Source organism: Taudactylus pleione, unplaced genomic scaffold (genome assembly GCF_031769625.1).
Source record: "Taudactylus pleione unplaced genomic scaffold, aTauple2 ptg001950l, whole genome shotgun sequence".
Taxonomy (NCBI): domain Eukaryota; kingdom Metazoa; phylum Chordata; class Amphibia; order Anura; family Myobatrachidae; genus Taudactylus; species Taudactylus pleione.
Window position 1 is genome coordinate 325,075 of NW_028286346.1, and position 27,464 is coordinate 352,538.

General features: G+C 46.4%; 1 protein-coding gene across 1 annotated transcript in view; it reads left to right on the plus strand.

Moving 5' to 3' along the window:
- Positions 1-1,521: 1,521 nt before the first annotated feature.
- Positions 1,522-27,464, plus strand: part of LOC148436144 (uncharacterized) — a gene marked incomplete at its 3' end in the record, with an annotated part of 32,194 nt that continues 6,251 nt past the window's right edge. The window contains exons 1-4 of the mRNA XM_088465272.1: positions 1,522-1,585; positions 5,423-5,797; positions 15,222-15,596; positions 26,715-26,827. Of these exons, the coding sequence (XP_088321398.1) occupies positions 1,522-1,585; positions 5,423-5,797; positions 15,222-15,596; positions 26,715-26,827 (927 nt within the window). The remainder of the gene's footprint in view (positions 1,586-5,422; positions 5,798-15,221; positions 15,597-26,714; positions 26,828-27,464) is intronic.

Sequence of the window (27,464 nt, forward strand, 5' to 3'; positions counted from 1 at the left end):
TATACAAATAGGAAGTTTCAATTCCTTGCGCAGCCACAGTAGGAGCCTCCAGCAGGTGTACTTGGCTTCACTTGGTTGCAGCAAGATGGCTGCCTTTTGCAGGCGGTAGCGGGGGCCGGGTCCGGGGGGAAGGAAGCTGGCATTTGCTGCTGCCGGAATGCGGGGGAGAGGGGGTAGGGGTACCTACATTTGTGTTTAAAAAAAGCAAACTCAGAAGCAGGGACGGGTCATTGAGAACCATCTGTGCTTCTGTGTTTAATAAAAAAAACCTGTGTAAAAAAAAAATTTCGTGGCCCCCTTCCCGAAAACAACAACCAGCAATGGGCTTTGGAAAGCCAGTACTGGTTGTGCTAAATACAGGGAAAAATTACTTAGGGGTCCCACATAGAAATCACAACCTTTTCGGAACCAGTCCTGGTTGCCAAAATATGGGGGACAAATGATGTGGGGTCCCCTGTATTCAGTGTAACCAGCACTGGGCTCTGAGTCACCCTGGTTTTGGAAAATACATTGGGAAAAAATTTGCATAGGGTCCCCCTGTATTTACCAGAACCAGCACCGGACTCTTTGTAGCGGGGGGGTGATGCCACAGCCAGGGGAGCCCTTTCCCCTTTCCCGTTGGGCCCCCCAGCCGAAGCATCACCCCTGACTGCTAGTCAGCCCAGGCCGGGGATCCCTGGAGAGCTGGGGACCCCCCCAATAAATGTGTCCCCCTCTCCAGGGCACCCCAGGCCCAGGCTGATAGCCCGGGCTATCCCTAAGCGATGGGTGCCGGGTTGATTGTGTAAAATGTGGTGCAAGTAAAGTTAAAATATTGGCTTTTGCTGTGGAACTACAGTTCCCAGCAAGCCTCCCCCGCATGCTGGTACTTGGAGAACCACAAGTATCAGCATGTGGGGCATTACGAGCCTGCTGGTACCTGTAGTTCCACAACAAAAGCAATATTAAAAAAACACAACACACACCGTAGAAAAGTACAATTTTATTAAAACATACATGCACACACACATGTACTCACTATCTCACATACTCACCTATGTATCCCTGATGCCAATCTGTCCTCTTCTCAAGTAGTAATAAAAATTCCATACTCACCTCCGCCTATCTGTCTTCTTCAGACAATCCAGGGTCTTGGCAAAAAAACCCGGAAATACACGGACCTTCATCGCACATTAGTTGTGTTCTCTAAGAACACTACTACCCCCAAATGACAGCTCCATCCGGCATTTCAGTTCAGAAATCCCGCGGCGGAGCGCTCATTGGCTGAGAGAGGCGAGCCTTCCGCCTCTTAGCCAATGAGCTGTTCTCATCATTGACTTCAATGGTGAGAACCAAGCGTGCCCTTTTAAAAATGGCGCCTCAGCGCCATTTTTTAAATTCAAAGATGACCGCCGCGAGCCAATCACGGCTCGCGATATCATTGCCCCGTAACCTCGTCTGGCTCATGTACAGCCAGCGCGAGGCACCATGCAGTCAGTCATTGGCTGGGGAGCTGGAGAGAAGACCAGCTGAAGCAAGAAAATGCCACGGAAGGCCTGGATGGGTGGCAGCCATGAAACAGAGCTTAAAGGCTGCCGTCCCACAGGTAAAGATGCCGTAGGGGTCCTGGGGGAAGCGGCAGCCATGTAAAAGAGCTTAAAGGCTGCCGCTCCCCAGGTGAAGGTGTGGCTAAATAAAATACTTGTGTCTTTTTTTAAATTTTAATATTTCTTTTGCAGGGGTACTATAGGTGCCAGCAGGCCCTTAATGCCCTGCCTACTGGACTTGTGGTTCTTCACGTGCCAGTATGTGGGGATGCCTGTTGGGACCTGTAGTACTACTGCAAAAGACAATATTTATATTTTCATATGCACCACACAACAGTCAACCTAGCACCCACTGCCCAGGGGTGCTGGGGATAGCCCTGGGCTATTGGCCTGGGGTGCCCTGAGGAGGGGAACCCCTTTATTGGGGGTGTCCCCAGCTCCCCAGCGATCCCCTTCCTGGGCTGACTAGCGGTCAGGGGTGATGCTTCGGCTGGGGGGCCCAGTGAAAGGGCTCCCCTGGCTGTGGCATCACCCACCCCCACTAGAAAGAGTCCAGTGCTGGTTCTGGTAAATACAGGGGGACCCTAAGCATTTTTTCCTCCTGTATTTCCAGAACCAGGGCCGGTTCAGAGCCCAGTGCTGGTTGCGCTAAATATGGGGGACCCTTACATCATTTGTCCCCCGAAATTTGGAAACCAGGACTGGTTCTGAAAAGCCTGGTGCTAGTTGTGCTTCATACGGGGAACCCCTACGTCATTTGTCCCCTGTATTTAGCACAACCAGTACGGCTTTCCAAAACCCGGTGCAGGTTGTTGTTTTTGGGGAGGTGGCCACGCCATTTATTTTTTTTTACACAGGTTTTTTTTTTAATTAAACAGAAGGACAGACGGGTCACTGACCCATCCCTGCTTCTGTGTTTATTTAAATACAGGTATCACGGATCTGAGCCTGCATCAGTCTGCTGCTACCTCCCCCGGGTTCTGCCGCCTGCACCACCACCGCTAACACCCATGGGTCCAGGCCGCAGCTATCCCCCAGGTCCGGCCACAGCTTATGGCTGCTTCCTTCCCCTGAGCCCACAGCCACTACCACCCACACTGACCTGCCATCTTGGTGCACCCAAGTGAAGCCACAGTGAGTACACCTGATGGAGGCTCCTACTGAGGCTGCGCATCAAGTTGAAACTTCCTATCTCTATAATGGCGGATTCATGAGGTAATAGTTTAAAAACTGTTACTTTCTCAATTACGTAAACCCCAAAAGCACCTACCCTGGAACAATAGCTACCTAATAAAACAAACCTAAAGTATAAAGTTGCCCCCTACCCTAAGTTATAACTTCCCAAAAGTCCCCCATAGAGAACAGCAGAAAAGTGGTCCTAATTGAGTGTCAGAAAATACTGACAGTTGGAGCTTTAGATTACTCCCAAGTCCTCATTTTTAATGTTTTTGCCCTGAAATTTGGCATGCAGCACCGAGCGACAATTCTACCAGTCCATGCCAAATTTCAGCACCATACCTCCAACAGCTTTTGAGGTGTAGCCCCTTAAAAACCATACCCCCTCGGGATTCCTCTATGGGAAAATTCTGTTTTTTTCTCGTCCCCTGTATTTTGGCAACCAAGACTGGCTCTGATTAGCCTGGTGCTGGTTGTGCTGAATACAGGGAACCCCTATGTCGTTTGTCCCCTGTGTTTAGCACAACCAGTACTGGGGCTCCAAAGCCCGATGCTGGTTGTGCTGTGGAGGCATGTCATTTTTTTTTTTATATTACACATTAATTTTTCAAAACAATACATGGATGGATCTCACTGATACAGTATGTCCATGCATCTGTGTATTATTGATTTGATTTTCTCAGGTGAATGCCCAGCACCAGTGAATCCCTCTGTCGCCCACTGATGCTTCTGTGCACGCCCGTTGCTGCCACTGCTCTGTACCTCCACTGCTGCCACTGCCCCACAGACCTGCAGCCTGCCCCCGCAGCCATCTCTCCATCTGCACCCTTAAAACGCTTCCTGTGTGCTATCTGCTCCTCCATCCGTGTTCGTGTACCTATTTGTTGTCCTTCTGCCCTCCAGGTGGCCCGCTTTGCTCGTCAAAACCCAGATAGTTAATAAATTATAAAAAAGCAATGAAATTCCATAGACAAAATACCTTACGGTTTTACATGTCCCATTAAGGCTTCTTAGACATGATCGGAAATTTCACAAAACCTACTGAATTTGTGCCACTCAAACTAAAAAAAGCAATGAAATTATGATCATTAAGGCTGATGCCTTAATGGATGTGTTCCTTGCACAATACAGATATGGTATGCCATCACACCCTGTGGTTAACTGCAGATTCAGCACTCTCACAGAATGAGATCACTGTCTTTCACAAAATGGTGGAGCTGCTAATTCACAGAATTGTGTGCTCATTGGAATACACACATGCAGTCTATGCAACTGAAGTCTAAGCAGAAAATAGAGCTGTGCAGATGGGATAAAAGTGGTGTGGATGGGGGGAGGAGAGAGCAGCGTGGATAGGTGAGACAAATGGATGTGTAGAGGAGGGAAGATTAAGCAGTACAGATGGGGGGAGGGTAGCCAAAGTGATGCAGATGGGTGAAAAACAGTGGTGCGGCTAGGGTGGAGGAACAAAGTAATGTAGATGGGTGGAAAACAGTGGTGCAGATGGGGGGAAACAGTGGCACGGTCTGGGAGGACAGCGACATGGATGGGGCAGAGTGGCATGAACATGGGAAGACAGCAGTGCAGATGGGTAAAGACAGATTGGTGCGGATAAGGGAATACAGACTAACACAAATGGGAGAACATACATCGGTAGGGATTGGGGAAGCCAGATTGGTGTGGATGGGTAGGAAGACAGATTGGAGCGGGTGGGGGGAGGAGACAGAGTTCCAAAGTTGGGGGGGACAGAGTGTTGCAGATGGAGGAAGAAAGAGTGCCACAAAGGAAAGGAAGACAGAGCGGCGTGGCTTAAGAAGGAAGTGGCATAGAAGGAAACAGAGTGGCACGGATGCAAGGCGGTGCGGATGGAGAAACACAGATTTATGCGGAAGAGAGAACACAGACTACCATAGTTCAGAGACCACACAGCAGTAGGGATTGGGGCAGAAAGATTGGTGTGGATGGGGAGGTAGACAGAGTGGTGTGTGTGGTAGGGGGAGACAGAGTTGAATGGTTGGGGGGACCAGAGTAGTGCAGTTGGAGGAAGAAAGAGTGTCACAGATGAGAGAAAGACAGCAACGTGGCTGTGGAGAAGACACAGATACAGGGCGGTGCGGCTGGGGAAAAACTTTGGTCCGGATGAGGGAACACAGACTATCACAGTTGGGAGACCACACAGCAGTAGGGATTGCGGACTATATAGCAGCATGGAGGCATATAGGGGAAGAAAGTGTACATGCATAGACAGAGTATGATCGTCTTAAAAATAAGGGAACTGAACGTGTATTATAAATGAGATGAATGTATGCAGTGAGAAGGATATTGAAAGCCAGTGAGATTGTTGTGGTGATCGAATGGGAAGATTGTGGGCACTGAGTGGAATGTGGGAGCCACATAACTGCTCAAACCTCAGTTGCATAGACTCCATGTGTGTATTCCAATGAGCACACAATTCTGTGAATTAGCAGCTCCACCATTTTGTGAGTGACAGCAATCTCATTCTGTGAGAGTGCTGAATCTGCAGTTAACTTAATGGCACATGTAAAACCATAAGGTTTTTGTATATGGAATATATCTATAATATCTATCATCTACATATCTCAAAACTACAGTAACTATCCTGTGCTCATCGCCTTTCCTATTTGCAGTAAGTCATTTTGTAATAATTTCCTGCTATGTCTCCAGATATCAGGTTACTGAATATATCACTCTCTATATATCAGGAGTTCTCTCCCACACAATCCACGTATCCCAGATCCCTGTAATACTCACCGCAGAGGGCAGCTCGGTCACATTACCCTGTAACTACAGCATCAGCGGCACAGAAGATGCAATAATCGGCTCCTACAAGTGGTACAGACACATGGTGAGGACTGGGCCTGAGGTCACTGATAGTAATAAGGATTTCACAGGCAGGATCTCCAGAACGGACGCAGATGAGTTTACTAGTAGCAGATCCGCCAATATCACCCTACACAGAGTACATGTCACAGACACCGGGATGTATTACTGTGATGTCACTTTCCATCAGGATGATGGAGATATGTATGGACATGGCATTGGGACATACCTCAATGTGACATCACCCAATGTGGCAGGTAAGATTTTATGTATTTATCTATTTATCCATCCATCCATCCACCACATATCTATCTATCTATCTATCTATCATAAGATTATCCTTAGAAAGAAACATGCATGATAGCAGTTGTACTTGTCAGATGGCTTTTACTTACCAGCTCTCTATCACCTGGCCGACTAATTCAGCATCAGGAGCACCTTACAACTGAATCCCACAATCCTTTATGCTTCACACACACACAGAAATCAAACTGTGATTTAAAGATATCCAGCAGGGAACAGCCATATCTTTACCACTGCCTACTCTTTGTTTTAGGGAATGAGTCCTGTTCTTTATAGTAGAACATGGCAAATAACCCTCTTTGCCACATACCCATACCTTTATCTTCACCATGCTTGGTGAAGTGGACCCTTTAACTGAAAAGGATTTTCCCACCTCCCCCTCACTTGGCTTTGCCAACTTTGGTGACTCAGCTGCCCTATACAGTGCAAACTTCCACAAGCGGGCATCAACATTATTTTGGGTATCCCCAGTTTTGGTTTTCCCATCACCTCCTTCTGTAATCTATTGAGGTGGGGGTCGAGGACAGAGGGGCCTATGACCCCTGGTCAAACCCCTTGTCACATGGATTATAGGAGCATAGAAAGGCTTGGGTGTCAGTACCCCTCTTTGGTTGCCCCTGTACCCCCTTTAAGCATTGCTTTACTTTGAATCTGGGACTGTAGGCAGGGGTATCTGGGGAACTCCATAACATGGCCTAGCTATGGTTCTAATCCCGACAGCGGCATCCCGGCAGAGGAGGAAATCCCTATCGTCAAAGGTAAGTATATACTAACCTAATCCTACCCCCTAACCCTCCCTTAGGGGTGCCTAACCCTAACCTCCCCCCAAAATGCCTAACACTAATCACCCCTCTAAGTGCCTAAACAAAACCCCCCTTCCCCGCCGCCTAAACCTAAGTCCCCCGGGGAGGTGCCTAACCCTAAGCCCCCCTTCCCCTAGCCTAAACCTAACCTCCCGGAGGGGTGCCTAACCCTAAGTCCCCCCCAGGAACCCTAAACCTAACCCACCCCCACCCACCACAGCTGTCCGTGCCCGGCGCCCAGCTTACTTTCAATCGGTAAGCCGGGTGTCAGGCTCCTAACATAGGTAGAATAACAGGCGTCAGGATATCGACACCTGTCATTTAACCCCTGGCCGGGATTAGACAGTCGGGAAGCCGATGATCGGGATTCCGTCCATCGCCTTCCTGACTGCTGCCCGCCTACCACACTACATTAATTTCCACAACATTTTTATAGGCATTTGCCAGTGCACAATCCTTTAATTTGTCTCTAGTAAGGTCTTGGAGTGTTACAGTTTTGGAAGCAGGAGACCAGTCTTCTCCCCCAGCTGGCCAGGTTTCTGCTTCCTCCCATCATTTTCTGAGCAGGCCTTCTTCTTCTTCATGCCCTATGATAGGCGATGCTGGTCTGATTGCATCCAAAGCCTGGCACCCAGGCTCCAGATCTTGCTGCTCTCTGATGTCTCCCTCCGACTATGGAATGTGAGCAACAGGATCATGTAGGGTGGGATGTCCAGCCGGTATTTCAGTTGCCGGCATGTCAAGACCTATCTGGTAGTATCTGGTATAATCTTCCAGAACAGGGGAAAGTCTCACCCCAGAATAAGGGGATATGGCAACCTCAGTGCTATTACCACTACCACTTGTACCATTTGTCCCCTCACAGTCACATTCCTTAGTGGCCTCGTGGATGCACAGTGCCTGTACTGGCAGCAGCCGATTGACCAGTCCTTCTGGAACCAGAGTGCTGGAAACCAGGGTGACTTCATTGCCCAAATCCATCAAAGCCAACACTGCCTATTGCTCTATCAGGATTGGCCCTCGGAACAGCAGTGGGCTATCCAGGGATGAGGACATGGCCGCACAGACAGGGAATGTGGGGCCCCATCAACCCACTGAACAATCCATCGGTTCCTGCTGATTTGGACAAGTCCTCTGTAAGTGCCACGGATTGCCACACTTAAAGTACCCTTCTGGGGTCACCCTCCGCTCTGTCCCCACATCTTTTGCTGATTCTTTTTTGAATTACAGGCTGACAACCTTCTCTGCTGTCTGGGCCATATTTCCCAGGGCGAAATATCAGTCAATGGCTACCGCAAGCTCCCCAAATGACTGAGGATTGCTCCGCTGGCCACGGTACCGGCCCGCCCGCCCTAGATAGCCAGTGTAGCGCCGACCGCAATGAGTGCGGTCAGCGCTACACATTTGCACAGGACCGGTGCTAGGCTTGCAGCGCCGGTCCTGTGCTGCACGCCTGAGCCTGTTCCCTCCCCCTGAGCGCTTGCCCAATAGCGCCAGGAGGTGGGCTCAGGCTGTGCATAACACACGCATCGCCGCCAGCGCTGGCGGCGATGCATGTGTTAAACAGCAGCCAATGAGAGTCAGATAGACTCTCATTGACTGCTGCAGCACCCACTGCAAGAGCCGGACTTCCGTCCGGCTCCTGCAGTGGGTAATGGGACTGACGTCATGACGTCAGTCCCATAATGCTGAGCGCGCCAGCCCGGGCGGACTGGAGGGCGGGAGCGGCATCGCGGACAGGAGCAGGAGCAGCGTGGAATCAGGTAAGTATATTTTTATTAGGGGTGTGCACCGGCCACTTTTCGTGTTTTGTGTTTTGGTTTTGGATCTGGATCTTTCTTCGTGTTTTGGATCTGGATTGGTTTTGCCAAAACCACCCTTCCGTGTTTTGGGTTCTGGGTTTTGTGTTTTGGATCTGTATTTTTTTGAAAAAAAGCATAAAAACAGCTCAAATCACAGAATTTGTAGGTTTTTCTGCTCCTATGCTATTATTAACCTCAATAACCTTAATTTCCACTCATTTCCAGTCTATTCTAAACACCTCACACCTCACAATAGTGTTTTTATGTCCAAAAGGTTGCACCGAGGTAGCTGGATGACTATGCTAAGCGACACGAGTGGGCGGCACAAACACGTGACCCATCTAGGAGTGACACTGCAGTGGCAGACAGGATGGCAGTTTGAAAAACTAGGCCCCAAACTGTACATAATGCAAAGAAAAAAAAGAGGTGCAAGATGGAATTGTCCTTGGGCCCTCCCACCCACCCTTATGTTGTATAAACAGGACATGCACACTTTAACAAACCAATTATTTCAACGCCAGGGTCTGCCACACAACTGTGGCTGAAATGATTGGTTCGTTTGGGCCCCCACAAAACAAGCTGGCAATTAATCTGTCCCTGCACAAACTGGCTCTACGGAGGCAAGATGTCATCCTCATCCTCCTCATCCACCGATTCCTCACTCTCTTCAGTGTGTACATCCTCATCCTCACAGAGTATTAATTCGTCCCCGCTGGAATCCACAACCACAGGTCCCTCTGTATGTTCTGGAGGCTGGTCTCCCTGGAAGAGTTGATAATTCATTTTATGAACATCATCTCCACATTTTGTGGAAGCAACCTCCTACGCCTTTCGCTGACAAGGTTCCCGGCTGCACTAAACACTCTTTCGGAGTACACACTGGAGGGGGGGCAACTCAGGTAAAATAGAGCCAGTTTGTACAGGGACCTCCAAATTGCTTCTTTTTCCTGCAAGTACAGGTACGGACTGTCTGACATGCCTACTTGGATGCTGTCACCGATGTAATCCTTTAACAGACAGATGCACGCTTGTCGCTGCTGCTTTGAGGATGCAGGTGCGGCTACAGCCCACACAATTCACAAAGACAGAAAAAAAAGAAGAATATTTTTATTGTTTGTGTAGCACACTTTGAGGGTGTCACCACCCTTTAACAGACAGACGCACGCTTGTCGCTGCTGCTTTGAGGATGCAAGTGCGGCTACAGCCCACACAATTCACAAAGACAGAAAAAAGAAGAATATTTTTATTGTTTGTGTAGCACACTTTGAGGGTGTCACCACCCTTTAACAGACAGACGCACGCTTGTCGCTGCTGCTTTGAGGACAGTATCATATGCAGTGACAGTAGACTTGTCAGAAATTGTTGGCACGTCCTTCAGTCCAGACCAGATGTCCAAACCAGCCCTTGACTTATGACACAGGCGCACGCTTGGCGCTGCTACTATGTTGATGCACGTGCGGCTACATCGCACACAAGTCACAAACACATTAAAAAAAAAATTTTTATTTTTTGGAGCACTTTGAGAGTTACACCACCCTTTAACAGACAGACGCACGCTTGTCGCTGCTGCTTTGAGGATGCAAGTGCGGCTACAGCCCACACAATTCACAAAGACAGAAAAAAAAAGAACAATATTTTTATTGTTTGTGTAGCACACTTTGAGGGTGTCACCACCCTTTAACAGACAGATGCACGCTTGTCGCTGCTGCTTTAAGGATGCAGGTGCGGCTACAGCCCACACATTTCACAAAGACCGAAAAAAAAAGAAGAATATTTTTATTGTTTGTGGAGCGCACTTTGAGGGTGTCACCACCCTTTAACAGACAGACGCACGCTTGTTGCTGCTGCTTTAAGGATGCAGGTGCGGCTACAGCCCACACATTTCACAAAGACCGAAAAAAAAAGAAAAATATTTTTATTGTTTGTGGAGCGCACTTTGAGGGTGTCACCACCCTTTAACAGACAGATGCACACTTGTCGCTGCTGCTTTGAGGATGCAGGTGGAATCTAGACGGGATTTGGAACCGGGGACACACTACCTCCATCAATTGTCTAAATCCCACTGCACTAATGGCGGATACCGGACCCACGTCTAACACCAACATAGCAGTCAAGGCCTCAGTTATACATTTTGCTTCAGGATGACTGCTGTCGTACTTCATCCTCATCGCTAGGGACTGTTGGAGGGTCAATTGTTTAGTAAAAGTAGTGATGTTCCTACTTCCTCTCTGGGATGATGAACAACTCCCAGCAGCAGCAACAGCACTAGGAGGAAGTGGTTCTTGATCTTTCCCTATTTTATTTTTATCGGAGAAAGTTTGGTCCTCCATTTATGTTATATTGATATATACGTGCGGCTAAAGCGCACACAAACACAGAAAATATTTTTTTATTTTTGCTGGAGAGTTGTGCACTTTGTGGGTTACACCACCCTTTAAGAAATGAGCCAGCCGGCTCTTTAATTATGGGACACAGGCGCACGCTTGGCGCTGCTCCTTTGTTGATGCACGTGCAGCCACAGTGTACACAAGTCACAAACACAGAAAATATATTTTTGGGGGATTTGGACTGGAGTGTACTTTGGGGGTTACAGCACCCTTTAACGGTCAAGCCAGCCGGCCCTTTACTTATGACACAGGCGCACGCTTGGCACTACTTTGTTGATGCACGTGCGGCTACTGCGCACACAATTCACAAACACAGAAAATATATATTTTTTTGGTTTGGACTGGAGTGTACTTTGGGGGTTACAGCACCCTTTAACGGTCAAGCCAGCTGGCCCTTTACTTATGACACAGGCGCACGCTTGGCACTACTTTGTTGATGCACGTGCGGCTACAGCGCACACAATTCACAAACACAGAAAATATTTTTTTTTTTGGTTTGGACTGGAGTGTACTTTGGGGGTTACAGCACCCTTTAACGATCAAGCCAGCCGGCCCTTTACTTATGACACAGGCGCACGCTTGGCACTACTTTGTTGATGCACGTGCGGCTACTGCGCACACAATTCACAAACACACAAAAAATATTATTTTTTCAGCACTTGGGGGGAGCACCCCTGATGGACAGAGCACCCCCTGGACAACACTACAGCACCCCTTTAGGACTGGGACACTGCACAGGACTTTGGAGTGGACACAGCCCCTATGGAGAACTGACTGCACAACACAGTCCAGCCAGCCCCTATGGACTTTGAAGTAGTGGACACAGCCCCTATTAACAACAGCAGCACAGCACAACACAGCCAGCCCCTATGGACTTTGAAGTAGTGGACAACAGCAGCACAGAGCAGCACAGCACAACACTACTCTGCACTACACTACAAAGCCCTAACTCCCACCCTCCCTCTTCACTGTCCACAGCCGAGTGAGAAAATGGCGCCGACGCGGGTACCTTATATAGGTTCCAAAACCCGCGAGACTCGGAAGGCGGGATGATGACGTTTTGCCTCGATTTCAGATCTGAGTCAGGCGGGAAAAGTCGAGCCTGACTCAGATCTGCCTCGGATCGGGGGGGCTCGTGGGGGTTCGGATTTCAGAAATCTGAACACGCTCACCCCTAATTTTAATATATATTTATTTATTTTTAAACCTATCTGCACAACGGGGGAGGGGTTGGCTACTACTGGTGGGACCTCTACTGGGGGAGGTGTGGCTACTACTGGGGGTGCCATTGGGAGGACCTCTACTGGGGGGGGCTACTATACTGGGAACTACTACTTGGGGGGGGGACTACCACTGGGGGCATTCTAAAAGGGGCCTATTACTAGAGGCACTGCACTCGGGGGACCACTACTGGGGGCAATAATAGGAAGGGCCACTACAGGGACCACTGGATAGGGGGGGGTCACTACTGGGGGTACTGAGTAAGGGGAACTAATTGGGGGCTGTATAAGGGGGACCACTACTGGGGATACTGTATAAGGGGCACTACTATGGGCCTGCATGAGAGGGACCACAACTGTATACTGGGGGTACTGTATAAGGGGTACTACTGGGGTTAAGGTGCATATGGATAGGAATGTTCAGTTTGAAAATAAAGGGGTGTGTCATGTTGACACGCCCCATTTTTAAGTGACCACACCCGTTCTTTTTGGGGGGGGGCTCCCTTTTCAAATTTGCCCTGGGCTCCAAATACCCTAGTTACGCCACTGCCTGTCACCCCTACCCATGCCAGAATTGTGGCCTTTAGCAGTCAATAATTTGCCATCTGGGCTTCGGGCATAGCCACAGAGGCCTGTTGGGCTTCACCCATCAAATAAAGAGACAATTGTGCCACCAACTCCTTTATTGGCCATTTAAGCCGAGTTGCCATCCTCTCAAATGACAACAGAAATGCATCAACATCGTCTCATGGTGTCATCTGCTGCATCATGGCAGTCCTGGATTCACCCAGTCGCAGCTGACTGAGCTCTGCCCACAGCAGTTTGTTGCTCTCCACCTGGCCCTCAGCGACTGCCAGCATCTGGGCCTGTTGTGCCAAAGCTACACTTGTTAAGGCAAGGGGTATTTCCTCCATTTTGCTGTGTGAGCTAACTGAGTAGCGGAATTGGACTTCTCTTATCATACACCGGCCAACCAGTGTTTTCACACCAACATAAACCAGCTGTCAGCGGCCACTGCGTATTATCTTCTAAAGAGGCACAACACACTTGAAAAATAAAAACTTCCCCTTTTAAGCGGGTTTAAATCGTCTTGCAAATTAATTGTTTGTTCACAATACACATAGGGAAAAATTTCCCTGGTTTACTTGTACCACGTTGTGTTTGAATACAGTCATAACATTTCATGTGGCACTACAATAACCAGCAATAACCAAAGCACTGTCTCTTTAACTGGGTTTATACAGTCTTAAGCCCCCATACATCAGCAATCGATTGTGGCAATTCTGTGTTTAGTAGATGATTGTGTAAAAAAATCTGCAATGTATGGGGGTCACAGATCGCAGATTGCAACCAAAAAGTGATTGGAATTGTTAAATCAGATTGTCCAACATGTTGGATTTCACAGATCAATTTAGGCTGTAGATTACTAGTGTATGGTGACAATCAGCAGATTTGCAGACCGTTACCAGTAAAAGGATGGAGCCTTTCAAGATTGGCAGATCTGAATTTGCTGAAAATGATCTGTAATGTATGGGTGCAGATTGCTAGATTGGGAAATCCTAAAATCGAGCAACAAATCTTCAAATTGTTCAATTGTGGTTTTCTGATTGCTGATATATGGGGGCCTTAACATAGATACACCTTTCCTTAGCAGCCTGTGATTAGATATCTGTACCACACCAAAACTTAACAAGGCCAAGGGAAAACAGAGAAAACACATTTGCACCCAACACAACTTTTCCACATGTGCAAATGAACAGATTTTTAAGTTTCGGTTAACCTCACTCATCGACCCACCAAGACAGCGCCTGGTCTCACACAGAGCTAGCAGAAGGATCCCACGAATGACACCACTTTGTAAGATTCTCGTTATTATAGCAGTTGCACTTGTCAGATGGCTTTTACTGATGAAAATCTTATATCATTACATTTACCAAACAGCATATGGCTCCCTAACACTAATCTCTCTATCACCTGGCCAACAGGAGCACCTTCCCCCGAATCCCACAATCCTTTATGCTTCACCCACACACACAAATCAGACTCATGTGGTGCAGCTGTGTCTTAAACGGTATCCAGCAAGAAACAGCAACATATTAACCCCTGCTTACTCTTTGTTCCAGGGAATGATTCATGTCCTTTAAACAGTAGCACAAAATGGCAAAGAACCCTCTATGCCACACTATCTATCTACTGTTTCTATCTATCTATCTATCTATCTATCTATCATCTATGTATCTCATATCTATATATCTCATATCTATGTATCTCATATCTATGTATCTCATATCTATATATCTCATATCTATATATCTCATATCTATATATCTCATATCTATGTATCTCATATCTATATATCTCATATCTATGTATCTCATATCTATATATCTCATATCTATGTATCTCATATCTATCTATCTCACATCTATGTATCTCACATCTATGTATCTCACATCTATGTATCTCATATCTATCTATCTCATATCTATCTATCTCATATCTATGTATCGCATATCTATGTATCTCATATCTATGTATCTCATATCTATATATCTCATATCTATGTATCTCATATCTATATATCTCATATCTATATATCTCATATCTATGTATCTCATATCTATATATCTCATATCTATATATCTCATATCTATGTATCTCATATCTATGTATCTCATATCTATCTATATATCTCATATCTATGTATCTCATATCTATGTATCTCATATCTATATATCTCATATCTATGTATCTCATATCTATGTATCTCATATCTATATATCTCATATCTATATATCTCATATCTATGTATCTCATATCTATATATCTCATATCTATCTATATATCTCATATCTATGTATCTCATATCTATGTATCTCATATCTATATATCTCATATCTATATATCTCATATCTATGTATCTCATATCTATGTATCTCATATCTATATATCTCATATCTATATATCTCATATCTATGTATCTCATATCTATATATCTCACATCTATGTATCTCATATCTATATATCTCATATCTATATATCTCATATCTAGCTGGCTTGTTGTACTCATCTCCTGTCCTATTTACAGTAACTCATTTTGTAATAATAATTTCCTGCTATTTCTCCAGATATCAGGTTACTGACTATATCACTCTCTATATATCAGGGTTTCTCTCCCACACAATCCACGTATCCCAGATCCCTGTAATACTCACCGCAGAGGGCAGCTCGGTCACATTACCCTGTAACTACAGCATAAGCGGCACAGAAGATGCAATAATCGGCTCCTACAAGTGGTACAGACACGTGGTGAGGACTGGGCCTGAGGTCACTGATAGTAATAAGGATTTCACAGGCAGGATCTCCAGAGTGGACGCAGATGAGTTTATTAGTAGCAGATCCGCCAGTATCACCCTGCACAGAGTACACGTAACAGACACCGGGCTGTATTACTGTGATGTCACTTTCCATCAGGATGTTGGAGATATGTATGGACATGGCATTGGGACATACCTCAATGTGACATCACTCAATGTGACAGGTAGGACTATTTATCTATGTATTCATCCATCCATCCATCCACCACATATCTATCTATCCATCTATCTCTCATATACAGTATATCTATCTCATATCTATCTATCTATCTATCTATCTATCTATCTATCTATCTATCTATCTATCTAGCTTTCTATCTATCTGTCATATCCATCTATCTTTCTATCTCATTATCTCTCATATCTATCTATCTCATATCTCTATCTATCTATCATCTCTATCTATCTCATATCTATCTATCTATCTCATATCTATTTCTCATATTTATCTATCTCATATATATCTATCTCATAGCTATCTATCTATCTATCTATCTCATATCTATCTATCTATCTATCTCATATCTATCTATCTATCTATATCATATCTATCTCTCATATTTATCTATCTATCTATTTCATATCTATCTATCTATCTCATATCTAGCTATCTATCTATCTCATATCTATCTATCTCTCTGTCACAGTGCGCCGGACACCGGCTTTCACTTATTGGGTCCGGCAGCACTGGAGTCTCCGTCGGCGGCAGGCAGCGGGCAGGGAGTTCCCAGTGCCTGCTGCTGTGACGTCCGCCCTGGGTCCCCCTCACGCTGGAAGTGTGAACAGTCTCGTCGCTTCAAGTTTAAGCTGGCTCCACGATTCACACCACCTACTGAGTCTCCAGAAGAACCCATGCAAATTGGGAAATCTCGCCTTTCTGCTGTGGAAAGAGAAAGGAGGTTCAAAAATAAACTTTGTACTGTGGTGAATCAGGCCACCTTCTCTCTGGCTGTCCAAAGCGTCTGGGAAACGAGAAAAATGATCGAGGGGTGGTCAGTTTAGGTGCGTTGAAATACACCCCAGAAAACTAAGTTACTTCAGAGTTTTCCATTGATGTAACCCTGGTCGTGGGAAATTCCTTGGAAGAAGTCAAAGCGTTCTTAGATTCAGGTGCCGATGGCAATTTCATAACGGCTAATAAAGTCAAAGAGTTAGGTATTACTAGCATGCCGCTGCAAAAAACCCATGGCATCATTGGCATGGATGGAAATAAACTTCCCATGGTTACCATTCACTCACGGACGACGGAAATCACCATGCAAATAGGGGCTCTTCATTGGGAATCAGTAACCTTCTACATCCTCCCGTCAGCCGAAAGTCCTGTTATCTTGGGTCTTCCTTGGCTTCTCAAGCATGCCCCTGTCCTGGACTGGAGTGAGCCTCAAATCCTGTCATGGGGTTCTCAATGCAGAAGGTCTTGTCTATTATACATCAAACCACCTCATCGCATCATTCGGACCTCCATTGTCTCTTCGGAAGATCAGCTTCCGGCACCATACCAGTCCTTCAGAGATGTGTTCAGCAAAAAGGCTGCAGAAACGCTTCCTGCCCATCGGGAGTGGGATTGCGCTATTGATTTATTGCCTGGAAAGGTCCCACCTCGTGGAATCATTTTTCCCGTCTCACTTCCCAAATCCCAGGCAGTTACTGAATACATTACAGAGAACCTGGAACGTGGATTTATCAGAGTCTAAATCACTTGCTGGAGCTGGTCTCTTTTTTGTTAAAATGAAGGATGGGGGTTTGAGACCTTGCATCGATTAAAGGGGCCTGAACGCAATTACCATCAAGGATCGGTTCCCTCTACCTCTGATTTCAGAACTCTTTGATCGGATTAAAGGGGCTAAGATTTTCACTAAGCTAGATCTTCGCGGGGCCTTCAATTTAATGAGAATCTGATCTGGAGATGAGTGGATGATGGCCTTTAACACTCGAGATGGCCACTACGAATACTTAGTTATGCCTTTCGGATTAAGCAACGCCCCGGCTTTTTTTCAAAAATAGATGAATCATATTTTCCGTGAACTGTAGTATAAATATGTAGTGGTATACTTGGCTGATATCCTAATATTTTCTGAAGATACAGTATAGCAAGTCATCGCCAACATATATGTGAGGTGCTTTCACAACTCCGAGCTAATCAGCTTTTCTGCAAACTTGAACAATGCTCTTTTGAGCAAATGAACTGACATTTCTAGGGTACATCATTTCAGGTTCCCACCTTCAAATGGACCCAGAGAAGCTTGCTGCTATTGTCAACCAGTCCCTCCCAGTTGGATTGAAAGCTATACAATGCTTCCTGGGTTTTTGCAACTTCTACCGCCAATTCATCAGGAACTACTCTTCCATCGCTGCTCCCATCACTGCTCTCACCAGAAAGTGTCAGAACACTCATGAATGGTCAACTGAGGCAGAGGAAGCCTTCGTCCATTTAAAACAGCACTTCCTTTCAACACCCATCCGGAGAAAACCTAATTGTGACCAAGCATTTTTTCTGGAGATGGACGCTTCCACAGTTAGGGTTGGGGCAGTCCTGTCACAGAGAGACAAAGGAAATAAGTGGTACTCCTGTAGGTTCTTCTCCTGAAAGTTCTATTCATCAGAGAGGAATTATGCTGTCGGTGATAAGGAGCTGCTTGCCATCAAATTGGCTCTACAAGAAAGGCGATACTTGTTAGAAGGAGCTAAATTTCCCGTAACAGTCTATACGATTATAAGAATTTGGCATACCTCAGGACAGTTCACTGTCTAAATTATCGTCAGTCCAGATGGTCATTATACTTCAATCGATTTAATCTGGTGATTAAGTACCGGCCGGGTAATAAGAACATCAAGGCCAATTATATGTACAAGGACCAAGATCGATTGATTTATATTGTGATATGCTATATGTCTGGCTTACCCCTTTTCCCTTCTTTTTCCTTCTGTATCCCCATTTCTTTGTATTAAACTTTCAATAAAAACTATTATGAAAAAAAAAAAAGAACATCAAGGCCAATGCCCTGTCTTGTGCATTTAGTTCTGCGGAAATGGAGGAAATAAATGAGGATAAGGCCATTTTAAACTCTGAATGTTTCATAGCAGCCACCCAGAGGGTCAAGTTTCTGCTGGGAAAAACATTCGTAGCCTCAGAACTCTGGGCCAAACTACTTCAGTGGGCGCATTCATCACGTTTTTAGTGGGCATTCAGGTGTCAAGAAGATATTGGAGCTGTTCCTCAGGTGGTACTGGTGGCCGACGATCCATCAGGATGTAAAAGACTTCGTGGCAGCCTGTCATATTTGTGCTCAGCACAAGATTCCACCGAACTCTCCATTGGGTCCCCGGTTGCCACTACCTGTGCCTGATTGCCCTTGGACTCACATTTCTATGGACTTTGTGACTGATCTGCCTTCATGCCAAGGGTTCAAAACAATCCTGGTGGTGGTGGATAGGTTCTCCAAGACCACTCACGTTATTCCTTTGAAAGGTCTACCTTCAGCACCAAAGTTGGCGGAGGTCTTTGTAAAAGAAATCTTTAAGTTACACAGGTTTCCTAAGGACATTGTTTCCGACCGAGGGGTACAGTTTACCTCTAAGTTCTGGAGAGCATTGTGAAGGTGCTTTGGAATCAACCTGAGCTTTTCTTTGGCCTATCATCCCCAGAGTAATGGCCAGACTGAACGAGTAAACCAAGAATTGGAAAAATTCATTAGGATGTATGTTTCAGCCAATCAAGATGACTGGGTCTCTCTGCTAGCCTGGGCTGAATTTGCCCACAATAATCTGTACCATGAGGCATCGGAACACTCTCCATTCTTTGTTCAGTATGGTCTGCATCCAGTGTTACCAGAGTTACCAGGTCTTCAGCCAGTATCACTTCCAGCTGTACGTGGTACAGTAAATCGATTCTTTAAGATCTGGAAGATGGTAAAAATAAATTTATGTAAAACTTCTTCAAGGTACAAGCTGTTTGCAGATAGGAGAAGGAGGAGGGGTCCGGTGCTGGCTCCTGGTGATAAAGTCTGGTCGTCAACCAAACATCTGAGATTAAGGGTTCTGACAATGAAATTCGCTCCCAGATTCATTGGCCCTTTTCAGATCTTACAAGTGATCAACCCAGTAGCATATTATTTGAAACTTCCAAACACTCTAAGAATACCCAATGTGTTTCACGTTTCTCTTCTCAAGCCCTTGGTGTTCAATTGTTTCTCAACTCTTTGCTGCCCTCCTCCTGCGATTCCGGTAGACCATCAAGAGGAATATGAAGTGAAACACATTCTGGACTCTAGGGTTTCTAGAGGAGCTGTTCAGTTTCTAGAGGATTGGAGGGGTTATGGTCCTGAGGAACGTTGCTGGGTCAAGGCTTCTGACATTCATACCCCACAGCTTCTTCAGAAATTCCACCAGAAATTTCCTAACAAACCATTTGTGGGGTGTTCGGTGCCCACCCCTAGAGAAGGGGGTAATGTCACAGTGCGCCGGACACCGGCTCCCACTTACCGGGTCCGGCAGCACTGGAGTCTCCGTCGGCGGCAGGCAGCGGGCAGGGAGTTCCCGGTGCCTGCTGCTGTGACGTCCGCCCTGGGTCCCCCTCATGCTGGAAGTGCGGGCGGCCGCGGCGCCGACCTGCAGGGGGACTTAAAGTGACAGGTGCACCAAACGGGAAGTCACGTTTGGCGCGAGAATTGAACTCACCCTATCTAAGGAAATCTCCGGCACCAGATAGGTGCCAGAGTATAGGCTCCATACCATACTCCAGTGTTCTTGAAGTACTTACCTGTTATCCTGATCTTGTCCTTGGCTTGTTTGTGACTCCGAATTCATCTGTCCCCTTATTCTGTTCCTGATATCTGGTTCTTACCCCAGCTTCTCCCTGTGACCTGTTTACATCTGCTCCCTGATACCGTCTCGTTTGTTTGGTTCTTATCCGGCCTGTCCACTATGTTATTCTTCTGCACCTGATCCAGTGTCCACCAGTACCTGTATAGGGGAACCTAACCTGAGGGCTGCGACCTGTGTGTCGGACGCAGCCAAGTCCATACCTTCTTGCGAGGGTCCCTGGTGAATACCATCAGCACATTAGACTCTGCGCCTCAGGTATAGGTCTAGCCAATTCCCTAATATGGGCCGCATCCACAATCCGTCCTGGAATTGCGACACTCTCATATCTATCTCATATCTATCTCTTATCTATCTATCTCATATCTATCTCATATCTATCTCTCATATCTACCTATCTTTCTGTCTCTCATATCTATCTATCTCATATCTATCTATCTATCTCATATCTATCTATCTCATATCTATCTATCTCATAAATATATAGAGGGAAGCGCTCTGTGGTAAATGGAATAGAGAATAAAATAGTATAGCAAGCTTCAATAGACTGGCAGGCTATTGGGTATATTTGGGAATATTGTATTAGTCAGATAGAGTTAATATGTCTACTTGGCATCAGGTGGGCAAAAACTTGGGGCTGAATCTTGTTAATAGTGGTGAATATAAGTCTTGAGGGAGGGAAGGAGTTTATATCCAGGTCTTCTGGGCAATAACTGTAGGCAGGGGCTTCAGTATATCCTCAGTATGCCAAAGGAATATAGATGTCAGTGTTATAATCCATATTTATGAAACATAATTCTGGAACAGTAGGCAAAAACTTTAGGCTGGATGTTCTAATTAAATGGGTGCTTCTTCCTCATGATCCTGATGCAAACCTTCTCCTCACCACTCTCAATACCTCAGAGGACAGGAACGCAGTATCAGTGATAAGTAAGTTTAATTCACTCACCCAATCTGGTGCTGCTGGTCCGTCACCTGTCTGTGAGTCCTCTGATGATAACGTACCTGTGAGTGGGAGTAGGCTATGGGGTCTGAGGGTGCACCTTTCAATAATGTAGAGGCTCCAATATAAATGACTGTTTATTGGTCACTTTAAAAACTATGTACTATGACCCAAGGTAGCAGTCACAGCTTCATATACAAGGTTAGGAAAATAAAAGTGTGTAATGCCACCAACGCGTTTCCTCCCATAAAGGGACTTTATCAAGGGCAAATGTCTGCAGCCAACTGCTCACTTTGTTTTGTACTAATGCTCCTCATTAATTAAACCTCTGGTTCTGCTAATCGCACAAGCTCAGATGTGCGTTTGTGCATGTAATCCACTCCCACATAGGTTGGTGAGGGACATACATTATTAATACTATGATATGTTTCCCCTTATACTTCCCTATATAGACTTGCCTCAGCTTGTCCTATTTATGTCTCCATCTATGGCGGTGGCCATTTTGTGAGAGACTATTGTATGTATGCGGCGGCCATCTTGAAACTCACTAGCTCTAGTGTCGGTGGCCATTTTGTGTGGGATATTTTTATACAAACATCTGTCTCATATCTATCTATCTATCTATCTATCTATCTATCTATCTATCTATCTATCTATCTATCTCATATCTCTCTATCTCATCTATCTATCTCATATCTGTCTCATATCTATCTATCTCATATATATGTCTCATATCTATCTATCTATCTATCTATCTATCTATCTATCTATCTATCTATCTATCTATCTATCTATTTATATATCTATCTAAAATCTCTCTATCTAATACCTATCTATTTATCTCATATCTATCTATCTGTCTCATATCTATCTATCTATCTATCTATCTATCTATCTATCTATCTATCTATCTATCTATCTATCTATCTATCTCATATCTATTTATCTATCTCATGTCTATCTGTCTCATATCTATCTATCTATCTAAAATCTCTCTATCTAATACCTATCTATTTATCTCATATCTATCTATCTGTCTCATATCTATCTATCTATCTATCTATCTATCTATCTATCTATCTATCTATCTATCTATCTATCTATCTATCTCATATCTATTTATCTATCTCATATCTATCTGTCTCATATCTATCTATCTATCTATCTCATATCTATTTATCTATCTCATATCTATCTGTCTCATATCTATCTAACAATCTATCAATCTCATATCTATCTCATATCTGTCTCATATCTATTTATCTATCTCATATCTGTCTCATATCTATCTGTCTCATATCTATCTATCACATATCTATCTATATATCTCATATCTATCTATCTCATATCCTTCTATCTATGGTCTAAAATGTGTACAAGGTTGGAACGGCTTTGGCGTAATACAGTAAGGGCAGGAACGGCATTGGCTTGATGGAGGAAGTGCAGGAACGGCATTGGCATGATGGAGGAAGTGCAGGAACGGCTTTGCGTGATACAGTAAGGGCAGGAATGGCTTTGGTGTGATGGAGGAAGTGCAGGAACGGCTTTGCATGATACAGTAAGGGCAGGAACGGCTTTGGCGTGATACAGTAAGGGCAGGAACGGCTTTGGCGTGATACAGTATGGGCAGGAATGGCTTTGGCGTGATACAGTAAGGGCAGGAATGGCATTGGCGTGATAGAGGAAGTGCAGGAACGGCATTGGCTTGATGGAGGAAGTGCAGGAACGGCATTGGCGTGATGGAGGAAGTGCAGGAATGGCTTTACGTGACACAGTAAAGGGCAGGAACGGCTTTGGCGTGATACAGTAAGGGCAGGAATGGCTTTGGCGTGATACAGTAAGGGCAGGAACGGCTTTGGCGTGATACAGTAAGGGCAGGAACGGCATTGGTGTGATAGAGGAAGTGCAGGAACGGCATTGGCGTGATAGAGGAAGTGCAGGAACGGCTTTGGCGTGATAGAGGACGTGCAGGAACGGCATTGGCGTGATGGAGGAAGTGCAGGAACGGCATTGGCTTGATGGAGGAAGTGCAGGAACGGCTTTGGCGTGATACAGTAAGGGCAGGAACGGCTTTGGAGTGATACAGTAAGGGCAGGAACGGCTTTGGCGTGATACAGTAAGGGCAGGAACGGCATTGGCGTGATAGAGGAAGTGCAGGAACGGCTTTGGCGTGACACAGTAAGGGCAGGAACGGCTTTGGCGTGACACAGTAAGGGCAGGAACGGCTTTGGCGTGATAGAGGAAGTGCAGGAATGGCATTGGTGTGATAGAGGAAGTGCAGGAACGGCATTGGCTTGAAGGAGGAAGTGCAGGAATGGCATTGGCTTGATGGAAGAAGTGCAGGAATGGCTTTGGCGTGATACAGTATGGGCAGGAACAGCATTGGCGTGGTAGAGGAAGTGCAGGAACGGCATTGGCTTGATGTAGGAAGTGCAGGAACGGCATTGGCGTGATGGAGGAAGTGCAGGAATGGCTTTGCGTGATACAGTAAGGGCAGGAACGGCTTTGGCGTGATACAGTAAGGGCAGGAACGGCTTTGGCGTGATACAGTAAGGGCAGGAACGGCATTGGCGTGATAGAGGAAGTGCAGGAACGGCTTTGGCGTGATAGAGGACGTGCAGGAACGGCATTGGCGTGATGGAGGAAGTGCAGGAATGGCATTGGCTTGATGGAGGAAGTGCAGGAACGACTTTGGCGTGATACAGTAAGGGCAGGAACGGCTTTGGAGTGATACAGTAAGGGCAGGAACGGCTTTGGCGTGATACAGTAAGGGCAGGAACGGCTTTGGCGTGATAGAGGAAGTGCAGGAACGGCTTTGGCGTGATAGAGGAAGTGCAGGAACGGCATTGGCTTGATGGAGGAAGTGCAGGAACGGCATTGGCGTGACACAGTAAGGGCAGGAACGGCATTGGCGTGACACAGTAAGGGCAGGAACGGCATTGGCGTGACACAGTAAGGGCAGGAACGGCTTTGGCGTGACACAGTAAGGGCAGGAACTGCTTTGGCGTGACACAGTAAGGGCAGGAACGGCGTTGGCATGATAGAGGAAGTGCAGGAATGGCATTGGTGTGATAGAGGAAGTGCAGGAATGGCATTGGCTTGAATGAGGAAGTGCAGGAATGGCATTGGCTTGATGGAAGAAGTGCAGGAATGGCTTTGGCGTGATACAGTAAGGGCAGGAACGGCATTGGCGTGGTAGAGGAAGTGCAGGAACGGCTTTGGCGTCATGGAGGAAGTGCAGGAACGGCATTGCCGTGATGGAGGAAGTGCAGGAACGGCATTGGCGTGATGGAGGAAGTGCAGGAACGGCTTTGCGTGATACAGTAAGGGCAGGAACGGCTTTGGCATGATACAGTAAGGGCAGGAACGGCCTTGGCGTAATACAGTAAAGGTAGGAATGGCTTTGGCGTGATACAGTAAGGGCAGGAACGGCTTTGGCGTGATACAGTAAGGGCAGGAACGGCTTTGGCATGACACCGTAAGGGCAGGAATGGCTTTGGCGTGATACAGTAAGGGCAGGAATGGCTTTGGCGTGATACAGTAAGGGCAGGAACGGCTTTGGCATGATGAGGAAGGGCAGGAACGGCTTTGGTGTGATAGAGGAAGTGCAGGAACGACATTGGCTTGATTGAGGAAGTGCAGGAATGGCTTTGGCATGATACAGTAAAGGCAGGCACAGCTTTGGCATGATGAGGAAGTGCAGGAACAGCTTTGGCGTGATGGAGGAAGTGCAGGAATGGCTTTGCGTGACACAGTAAGGGCAGGAACGGCTTTGGCGTGACACAGTAACGGCAGGAACGGCTTTGGCGTGACACAGTAAGGGCAGGAACGGCTTTGGCGTGACACAGTAAGGGCAGGAACGGCTTTGGCGTGACACAGTAACGGCTGGAACGGCTTTGGCGTGACACAGTAAGGGCAGGAACGGCTTTGGCGTGACACAGTAAGGGCAGGAACGGCTTTGGCGTGATACAGTAAGGGCAGGAACGGCTTTGGCGTGATACAGTAAGGGCAGGAACGGCTTTGGCGTGACACCGTAAGGGCAGAAATGGCTTTGGCGTGATACAGTAAGGGCAGGAATGGCTTTGGCGTGACAGAGGAAGGGCAGGCACAGCTTTGGCATGATGAGGAAGGGCAGGAACGGCTTTGGTGTGATAGAGGAAGTGCAGGAACGACATTGGCTTGATGGAGGAAGTGCAGGAATGGCTTTGGCATGATACAGTAAAGGCAGGCACAGCTTTGGCATGATGAGGAAGTGCAGGAACAGCTTTGGCATGACAGTAATGGCAGGATCGGCTTTGGCATGATGAGGAAGTGCAGGAACGGCTTTGGCGTGATGGAGGAAGTGCAAGAATGGCATTGGCGTGATACAGTAAGGGCAGGAACGGCATTAGCGTGGTAGAGGAAATGCAGGAACGGCATTGGTGTGGTAGAGGAAGTGCAGGAACGGCATTGGCATGGTAGAGGAAGTGCAGGAACAGCATTGGTGTGGTAGAGGAAGTGCAGGAATGGCATTACCGTGGTAGAGGAAGTGCAGGAATGGCATTGGTGTGATAGAGGAAGTGCAGGAATGGCTTTGGTGTGATACAGAAAGGGCAGGAATGGCTTTGGCGTGATACAGTAAGTGCACGAATGGCATTGGCGTGATACAGTAAGTGCAGGAATGGCATTGGTGTGATAATACATGTGCCCCTTTCTCGCAGACAAACAGTATATTGACACTTATTACATGTGCGCCTTTCTTGCAGACACACAGTATAATGACATTTATTACATGTGCGCCTTTGTCGCAGGCACACAGTATAATGACACTTATTACATGTGCGCCTTTCTCGCAGGCACACAGTATAATGACACTTATTACATGTGTGCCTTTCTCGCAGGCACACAGTATAATGACACTTATTACATGTGCGCCTTTCTCGCAGGCACACAGTATAATGACACTTATTACATGTGCGCCTTTCTCGCAGACACACAGTATAATGACACTTATTACATGTGTGCCTCTCTCGCAGGCACACAGTATAATGACACTTATTACATGTGCGCCTTTCTCGCAGGCACACAGTATAATGACACTTATTACATGTGCGCCTTTCTCGCAGACACACAGTATAATGACACTTATTACATGTGCGCCCTTCTCGTAGGCACACAGTATAATGACACTTATTACATGTGCGCCTTTCTCACAGGCACACAGTATAATGATACTTATTACATGTGCGCCTTTCTCGCAGGCACACAGTATAATAACACTTATTACATGTGCGCCTTTCTCGCAGGCACACAGTATAATGACACTTATTACATGTGCGCCTTTCTCGCAGGCACACAGTATAATGACACTTATTACATGTGCGCCTTTCTCGCAGGCACACAGTATAATGACACTTATTACATGTGCGCCTTTCTCGCAGTTATACAGTATAATGACACTTATTACATGTGCGCCTTTCTCACAGGCACACAGTATAATGACACATATTACAGCTGGGATCTCTCTGCTATCTTCCAGCATTACCGGATGCGGGGATCAGACAGGTCTCCTACATTGTGCTGAATGTGATCAGATTAATACTCGGGGTCCTGGTCTGCGCGTTACTCTGTTACTTTGTGGTGACGGCTGCGGTGAGTGAGAATTGTCACATTATTTCTTTCCATCATTATATGTAACTTCAGGGAATGATATTGTTCTGGCAGATTTGGTTACGTCCGATGCCCTTGGACACGGCGGGAGATTGATGATTTCTGCACGTAGGATACCGGAATATCGCTGCAGCACAGACCTGTAGCCAATAAACGCATCTGCCAGGACAATAGACATTGCACATGGCGGGACTGCGGGATTTCCCTGTGGTCATTGTTTGTTTTATTCTACAGGTTTCTTCATTCAGAGGAGGGGACGACACATGTTCTGCCGCTGGTAGAGACCCGTCTCCGGCTGCCGCAATATAACACACGGGCTCCAGGGACAGCGCTAGATGCGTATTTCTTACAGGGTATGGACTGTCGCTTATTGTCACCAATGGACATCCCCACTCATTGCAGTGATGAACAGTATGGAGAAGAGTGGGCTCCTGCGTTGTCTCCTCCCATACAGTGATGTGCCAGCGGGATGGCGTCACTGCCACACTAGTGAGCATACACCATCTCTGCTGGCATCACTGTGTACAGAGCCGCAGTACTACACGTGCATGCGCCTTACCTGAGATCTGTTATTACCGCTGCCACTGCGATTGCTTGTTTACCGCTGGTAACCCTGTGC